This window comes from Lepidochelys kempii, chromosome 6 (assembly GCF_965140285.1).
Source record: "Lepidochelys kempii isolate rLepKem1 chromosome 6, rLepKem1.hap1, whole genome shotgun sequence".
Taxonomy (NCBI): domain Eukaryota; kingdom Metazoa; phylum Chordata; order Testudines; family Cheloniidae; genus Lepidochelys; species Lepidochelys kempii.
This window is the reverse complement of record NC_136385.1, coordinates 3,943,920-3,952,959: the sequence shown is the minus strand read 5'-3', so window position 1 is coordinate 3,952,959 and position 9,040 is coordinate 3,943,920. Positions and strand designations below refer to the sequence as shown.

Genomic DNA, 9,040 nt, shown 5'->3' with positions numbered 1-9,040 from the left:
GCACCCTATTGTGTGCCTAGGAACCCCAAGACTGCAGCAGTGACTGGCTCCATTCAATCTCTGGCACCTTAAAACAACTGGGGATCCAAGATGGGATTCCCCTCAACACAAGTCGGTGCATATTCAGCAAAGGGAGTCAGAGCGGAACTGTGACAAATGCTCCCTTACAATAGTGCACAGACTCTCCCCGAGTTACGAAAATCCGAGATTACGGAAAAAGTTCCGTAAACTAGAAATAGGAGTTTCTTAGGGTTTTTTTTTTGCGCGTAATGGTCAGAGATACGTTTCCGACTTATGCAAAACTCGAGGTACACGAGGCATTCTGGAACGGAATGCTTGCATAAGTCGGGGAGCGTCTGTATTCTTTGCAGCCTCGCAGTCATTCCTGAACATGGGAAACTGAATTTCCAAGATTAACAGTCTTGGATTCCTTTTTTTTTTTCGAACAAGCCACAGAATACAGTTAAAACAAAGAAATCAGAGCTATGACACAGAGAATTCACTATTAATTCATCACTTGTTTATTGATAAGCACAAATCCCAATAATTATATTAACTGAGAACAAACCTTCCTGTTTATCATCCTTCTAAAGGGGTCCTTCATCTCCTTGTTCCTCAAGCTGTAGATCAGGGGATTCAGCATGATAATTATGAGTATATAAAACACAGAGATGATCTTGTCTGGGTCTGTGGTGTAGTCGGAACTGGGTTGTAAATACATGAAGATCACAGTCCCGTAGAAAATTGTTACGGCCATCAGGTGGGAGGCACAGGTGGAGAAGGTTTTGCGTCTGCCCTTGGCAGAGTGGATCTTCAAGATGGCAATGAGGATGTACATGTAGGAGAATAATACAATGAGAATCCTAGTCATGACCACTATAGTGGACAAGGTGAAATACACTGTGTTAGCGTTGTGGGTGTCGGAGCAGGACAGCTTAAGGATTGGGGGGATGTCACAGAAGAAATGGTGGATGACATTGGAGTCATAGAAGGACAGGGCAAATTATAAATGGAGTCTGAAGAACCGCGTTCACAAAGCCACATATGTAGGAAGCAACCGCTAGTAACACACACAGTCTTGTTGACATGATGAGGCTCTAGAGCAAGGGGCTACCGAGGGCTAGGAAGTGATCAAATGCCATTACCGCCACCAGGCAAAGCTTCCTTGGTCAGAAAGTTACAGACAAAGGAAACCTGTGCTGTGCATGCGGCGAGAGAAATGGGTTTGCCCTGAACCCCAAAAGTCATCAGCAACCGAGGCATTACCGACGTCGGCAAGAGACAAACTGCTGAGGAAATAGTACCTGGAGGTGTGGAGTCCGGAGTTGAACCTGATCAAGACTATCATCCCTAGATTCCCCACCAGGGTGATAACATAGATCATTGGGAACAACATAAAGAGGGGGACCTGAAGCCCCGGAAGATCCATGAACCCCTGGAAAAGGAAGTCTGTAACCACGGTGTGATTTCCCTCCGCCATTTCTTCCACCCATGATCTCCTCCTTTACAGGGGAAAAGTGAAACGTACAATTAAACAGGAGCCAAGAAAGGACCAAGAGCGGATCCTTCACACGCATTCTGACTCCCCTCGGCCTGAGCCGCTGCAATGTACTTGTCATTCCCTATGCTCCCTAGCTGCAAGTTGGACATGGGCCCAGGCTCCCTCCTACCTGGAGCAACTCATCCTGCCTGGTCCAATTAACTCCTCCTTGTACTAGCTGGGCAAGGTGACAGGAAACAAAATGTGAAGTGCCTGGCTGCTCTATGGCATCCTGGAAGGGGAAACCCCACACACAGAGCTCTGATTAAGATGAATGGGACTGTTAATACTTCTCAGAGCTATTGTTTTAGGCAGCCTGCAGACACAAGCAGATGGCACTGCATTGGCTATGCATTGAAGGTCAATTCCACAAAGGGCTGGACACCTGAGGCCTATTTAATGGAAGTGGAGATTCTGGGCCAACATTCTAGAAGCAACAGGGTGAATTCCATGGCAAACTTTGTGACCACAGACTCACACTAGTGCAGAAGGACTTGTACTAGCTGAAGATTTATTTAAAGTTTTTTTTTCTGATGTTAAGGTGTCAAGAAGGTAGACATTTATCAGCTGAGAAAGATAAAATCACCTTTGTACGGTAGCATTGATCCAATATTGTGCTCTGATATTTTTCATTGAAACTGTATTAATACAAGATAAAAAAGAACCCCCATGAATGAGGTTGGGTAGCGGGTCAACTCTTGAACCCTGGAGGAAGCTGCATCTGAGTGTTCTTCTGTGGTTTCTGTCCTCTCACTATTACTCACCATGGGCTAAACCCTATTATCCCTTGACTCAAGTCTACCTAGCAGAGCTTAAATGTAAGGCATTTCCACGGGGGTAGAAAGGATCCTAACGACAGCTGGGTAAAATTCTTTGGCTGAAACTTTTTTTCAGAGAAAAATGCAGATTCAGCTATACCAGAATGTTTGTAAAAATTGTATTGGGTTCTTCGGGATGGGAAAAACATCAAATAAATTCATTTCCCCACTGATAAACCTTGCTGTTCAGTGTCCCACCTCTGCATGGAGGGGCGAAAGGACAGCTCCAAATCAGTGTTGGTGAGAACAGGGGCTTGTCTGCACTGGGAAGTTATTCCTGAGCAAGGTAATAGGTGAATGTAAGGCACTAGAGCTATTCTGGAATAGCTCCTGGTATGGACCCTCTTAATCCACTGGATTAAACTAAACCGGAAAAAGAAAAGTGGCCACATAGGGAGTTACATTAGAGTCGGTTACTGCAGAGTCAGTTTCCCATGTTGACCAGCCCTAAAGCAGTAGAATTGTATCACTGGTGAGAATTTCAGAGTAACAGCTGTGTTAGTCTGTATTCGCAAAAAGAAAAGGAGTACTTGTGGCACCTTAGAGATTAACCAATTTATTTGAGCATGAGCTTTCGTGAGCTACAGCTCACTTCATCGGATGCATACCGTGGAAACTGCAGCAGATATTATATACACACAGAGATCATGGAACAATACCTCCTCCCACCCCACTGTCCTGCTGGTAATAGCTTATCTAAAGTGATCATCAAGTTGGGCCATTTCCAGCACAAAACCAGGTTTTCTCACCCTCCACCCCCCTACACACAAACTCACTCTCCTGCTGGTAATAGCCCATCCAAAGTGACAGCTCTCTTCTAATGTGCATGATAATCAAGGTGGGCCATTTCCAGCACAAATCTAGGTTCTCTCACCCCCCCACCCCCATATACACACAAACTCACTCTCCTGCTGATAATATCTCATCAGAGGTGATCACTCTCCCTACAATGTGCATGATAATCAAGGTGGGCCATGTCCAGCACAAATCCAGGCTCTCTCACCCTCCCCCCCACCTGGGGGACACACACACGGGACACACACACACACACAAACTCACTGACCTGCTGGCAATAGCTCATCCAAACTGACCACTCTCCAAGTTTAAATCCAAGTTTAACCAGAACGTCTGGGGGGGGGGGGGTAGGAAAAAAACAAGGGGAAATAGGCTACCTTGCATAATGACTTAGCCACTCCCAGTCTCTATTTAAGCCTAAATTAATAGTATCCAATTTGCAAATGAATTCCAATTCAGCAGTTTCTCGCTGGAGTCTGGATTTGAAGTTTTTTTTGTTTTAAGATAGCGACCTTCATGTCTGTGATTGCGTGACCAGAGAGATTGAAGTGTGCTCCGACTGGTTTATGAATGTTATAATTCTTGACATCTGATTTGTGTCCATTTATTCTTTTACGTAGAGACTGTCCAGTTTGGCCAATGTACATGGCAGAGGGGCATTGCTGGCACATGATGGCATATATCACATTGGTGGATGTGCAGGTGAACGAGCCTCTGATAGTGTGGCTGATGTTATTAGGCCCTGTGATGGTGTCCCCTGAATAGATATGTGGGCACAATTGGCAACGGGCTTTGTTGCAAGGACAAGTTCCTGGGTTAGTGGTTCTGTTGTGTGGTATGTGGTTGTTGGTGAGTATTTGCTTCAGGTTGCGGGGCTGTCTGTAGGCAAGGACTGGCCTGTCTCCCAAGATTTGTGAGAGTGATGGGTCATCCTTCAGGATAGGTTGTAGATCCTTAATAATGTGTTGGAGGGGGTTTAGTTGGGGGCTGAAGGTGACATGGCCCACCTTGATTACCATGCACATTGTAGGGAGAGTGGTCACTTTGGATGAGCTATTACCAGCAGGAGAGTGAGTTTGTGTGTATATGGGGGTGGGGGGGGGGGTTGAGAAAACCTGGATTTGTGCTGGAAATGGCCCACTTTGATTATCATGCACATTGTAGGGAGAGTGGTCACTTTGGATGAGCTTTTAACAGCAGGAGAGTGAGTTTGTGTGTGTGGTTTTTGGAGGGGGGTGAGGGGGTGAGAGAACCTGGATTTGTGCAGGAAATGGCCCACCTTGATTATCATGCACATTGGAAGAGAGCTGTCACTTTGGATGGGCTATTACCAGCAGGAGAGTGAGTTTGTGTGTGGGGGGGTGGAGGGTGAGAAAACCTGGTTTTGTGCTGGAAATGGCCCAACTTGATGATCACTTTAGATAAGCTTTTTCCAGCAGGAGAGTGGGGTGGGAGGAGGTATTGTTTCATGATCTCTGTGTGTATATAATATCTGCTGCAGTTTCCACGGTATGCATCCGATGAAGTGAGCTGTAGCTCACGAAAGCTCATGCTCAAATAAATTGGTTAGTCTCTAAGGTGCCACAAGTACTCCTTTTCTTTTTACTGGTGAGAATAGGGCTAATCAGTAGATAGCAATGATGAGAAACAAAATGTATGATCAAAAGAGCTGTGTGAATACCTGACTTCTTGGTTTGCTGGCTCTTCTGAAACATAAATGAAAAAATTCGTTTCTGATTGAACCTAATTGATTTTTTTTCCAAGTTTTTGGCTGACTGACAAGTTGAATGAAATGTTGTGTTTGATCAGTTGCTGTTTTTCCAATTGTTATATTTTTTCATAAAATGAAAGTAAATTTTGAAACAGTCTTTTAAATGGGAAACTTAAACTATTTAGACCTTTCTGATTTTTCTGAGGTTTCAGTTCAAAGCAAAATAATTCAGCTCATTTGATACAAATTCATAAAATATTTCAGCAAACCCAAACCTGCGTTGCTCAGAAAAACAAGTATTTTAGCCCAATTTCCCCCCACCCCCAGTTCTACTGAACAATATGTCATGTTGCTCAGAGTAAAACTGTCCCAATTCAATTTAGTCATGAGGCTCACATTTCCAACAGTGAGGGTGGTTAACCGCTGGAATGAACTACCATGGGAAGTGGTGGATTCTCCAGCTAGAGATGCTGTGAAATCAAGACCCGATGGCTCTCTGGAAGACACACTTAATAAAACACAAGTTAATGGGCTTAATACAGAGGGTAACTGTATCAAAGTGTGACCTGAGTTATACAGTTGGACTAAATGATCTCATTGTCCCGTCTAGTCCTTAAAATATACGATCAATTTATAGCATTGCTGTTAGTAAACCTATAAAATCACTATATGGCAATGATAATGAGGAGTCCTGTGGCACCTTAAGGACTAACCAATTTATTTGGGCAGAAGGTATCATGAGCTGGAACCCAGAAGTGTGTTATAGCCCACGACAGCTTCTGCCCAAATAAGTTTGTTAGTCTTTAAGGTGCCACAGGACTCCTCATTGTCTTTGCTGAAACAGGCTAACCAGCTACCCCTCTGAAATATACAGCATTGGTGGTAGTAACATTACATGAGCATTATTATTGATAGTACTTAATTAATTCATTAGAATTAGGCTTAATCCCAACCCCCTTCTGTTAGGTGCTGTACAAACATATAACAAAAAGACAATCTCTGGCCAAAGGAGCTCGTAATGTAAGCTTAAAATAAGAGACAAGAGGTACAGATGGAGAACAGAATAAGGTGACAGAAAGATGATTGAGAATAAAGCTGTATAAAAAGTACAGAGAGCCTTGTTCAAAATTTTATTTTTTAAAATAATTTTTATAATTTTAATTGATAATATCAATGTTTATTTTGAAGTCTTTTTGTTTTAAATGTTCAAACCTTTACAGTCGCAAGAAATTATGGGAGATCAGGCAATGGGAGGTCAGACATAATTTTTTTAATGACAGCCAACACTGAGATTCAAAAAGTTAAAGCTTTATAACTGTTAAAACACAAATTGTCAACATCACATGTCAAAATAAATATCCTTAAATCAAACTCTAGAACATTCTCAAGCTGCAATTTTTCTTACTCTTGCCTAGCTGTACATTTCAATTATTGAAAGCAATATTTTTTTCATTGGTTTGTGTGCTTGTGGTGAAATCAACATTTACCAACATTTTTTTGAGAAAAGTCTTTTCCTTCCAAGCCTAAGTATATATGATAGCACTGTTGAGAATAGATGTATATAGGACTAGTCTGAGTATAGATGTGATTAATATAAAGACAAGTGCAAAGTACTTCACTCTGGAAGGAAAAATCAAATGCACAAATACAATGTGGGGAATAACCGGCTAGGGAGAAGTGCAGCTGAGATGGATCTGAGAGTTCAAGTGGATTACAAGTTGAGTATCAGCCAACAATGAGATGCAGTTGTGAAAAAGGCTGTCTGGGGTGTATTACCACGAGTGTTGTATGTAAGACCAGGGCAGTAACTGTTTGCCTGTACTTGGCACTGGTGAGGCTGCAGTTGAAGTTCTGTGTCTAGGTTTGGGCGTCACGCTTTAGAAAAGATGTTGGCAAATAGGAGAGAGTCCAGAGGGGAAAAACAAAAATGACAAAAGGGGTTTGCAAAATCTGATTCATTAGGAAAGATTTAAAAAAAATTGGGCATGTCTTGTTTTGAGACAAGACGACTGAGAAGGGACCTAATAACAGTCTTCAACTACGTTAAGGGCTGTTATAAAGGGGATAGAGATTAATTGTGTCAGGCTCACAAAGCCCTTATGAGGCCCAGACACTAAAGAGAGCAAAAGTATTGAATTCTCATAGTGCAAGCTACATACTGAGTATTAATTAGAGCAACACATTAAGAAATTAAAGTTAGAAACAAGTTTTATTTTATTTTAAATCTCAGATAACCTTTCAGGGCAGCATTTCAAATAGATTAATGGTCAAGAAACAAGGAAGGGTGTCTGTTGGAACAACCACATAATGACAGGACATTAGGTAACATTGTTCCTCTCAAGCAATCGTAAAACGTAATTTCCACATGCTACATCAGTTCTTTGAGGTTCATTTAATTCCTGTACAACATTTGAGATACACAAATGAAGGCAGTGACACATAGCCAATACTCCTCTCCTTCTTCCAATTGTTCTTCTCAATTAACTGGAATTGTCATGGTGAACAAATTAGCTGAGAATGTTTTTCCAGTCTACCACCCTCTTAAGAGCATCCTTAATCTCCTTGTTCCTCAGGCTGTAAATAAGGGGGTTCAGCATGGGGACCACCAGGGTATAAAACACAGCAGAGATTTTCTCCTGTTCCAGCGAGTAGGTGGAACTGGGTTGTATGTGGCTTAAGCTCACAGGTACATAGAGCATGGTGACAGCTGTCAGATGAGAGGCACAGGTGGAGAAGGCTTTCCGCCTGCCCGCAGCGAAGCGGATCCTCAGGATAGAGAAGAAGATGTACAGATAAGAGATGATGATAATCAGGAGGGTGGACGTGGCAAGAGCCACAGAGAACATTATGAGCAAAATCTCATTGATGCGGTTATCAGAGCAGGCGAGCTTCAGCAATGGGTTAGTGTCACAAAAGTAATGATTGATGACGTTGGGCCCGCAGAATGACAACCTCAGCAAGCCACATGTGTGGGTCAGTGAGTTCACGAGCCCCCCTACATATGAGCCGGCCACTAGACGAAAACAGACTCTCTTAGACATAACAGCAGTGTAGAGCAGAGGGTTACAGATGGCTACATAGCGGTCGCATGCCATCACGGCCAGCAGAAACCCTTCTGTGGTCACAAAAACAGCGAAGGAGAAGTGTTGGGCAATACAGGCAGAGTAAGAAATGCTTTTACTCCCCACTAAGAAATTCACCAGCATCCTCGGAGTGAAGACTGAGGAATAGCAGAGGTCAATGACAGACAGGTTACTGAGGAAGAAGTACATGGGGGTATGGAGTCGGGGATCAACCCTGATCAACATGATCATCCCGAGATTCCCCACCAGCGTAAGAATATAGATCACCAGAAACACTGCAAAGAGGGGTATTTGCAGCTCCTCATTATCCGTCAACCCCAGGAGGATGAAGTGGGTCACCATGCTGTGATTGCCCTCAGCCATGTATACAGGGCTACATGAAACCATACCTGCCGGGATAACAAGAGTGAGCAGCATGGAAGAAGGAAATTTCATGGCATGAATTAAATCTGAATGACACCACTGGGCTTGAGAGTGGGTAGTGAATATCTTCTTGGAAACCAGCCACCGTGATGTCTGGGAAAAGTTGAGATGGACTTTTTGATTTACACTCCCTTTTCATGAGGACTGGGATTTTCAAAGCTGTCTAGGAGATTTTGACATCCCAGTCTCCATAAAATTGATTGGAATTAGACATCCAGTTCCCCTTGAGGAATTTCCAAATTCAAGCACATTCTTACAAATTTTCCCCAAGGAAATATACCTGCATGAGTTATGAGTTTACTTTATATTGTCTGCTCACTAAGGGTAAGTTAGAAAGCTCTCGTACTTGGGATCCTATTCTCTGGGTTCAGACTCCTCCCAGATAACCCTTTTAGATGACTACAGGATCTCAGTTGTGTCCCAGTCACTTGGTTACTGCTGCTTCATAACATATCCCCTGTTGCTAATCCCAAGCGTTTGAAAACCAGGAACCAGGCTTCCAAAAATCATGTGATTGGCTTAAAATCTTGAGATCTTTTTAAAATAATACAGAAAGGGTTTAGAATGGGTAGATCCATCTTTAGGAGATATGGGTTCCTAAGAAGTATTTTTAAACCCTGTGCCCAATGGCAGCCTGGGGGGGATGACGGTGATTTGTTTAGAGTTGTGA

The 9,040-nt window shown here is 43.0% G+C and overlaps 1 protein-coding gene and 1 pseudogene across 1 annotated transcript; both read right to left on the bottom strand.

The window, feature by feature from the left end:
* Positions 1 to 547: 547 nt before the first annotated feature.
* LOC140912583 (olfactory receptor 5AP2-like) lies at positions 548 to 1,480 on the bottom strand (annotated as a pseudogene).
* Positions 1,481 to 7,371: 5,891 nt separating this feature from the next.
* Positions 7,372 to 8,310, bottom strand: LOC140913742 (olfactory receptor 5J3-like). Its single transcript, XM_073350540.1, has one exon. It carries the CDS (start codon positions 8,308 to 8,310, stop codon positions 7,372 to 7,374), a length of 939 nt encoding a protein of 312 aa, XP_073206641.1.
* Positions 8,311 to 9,040: the final 730 nt, after the last annotated feature.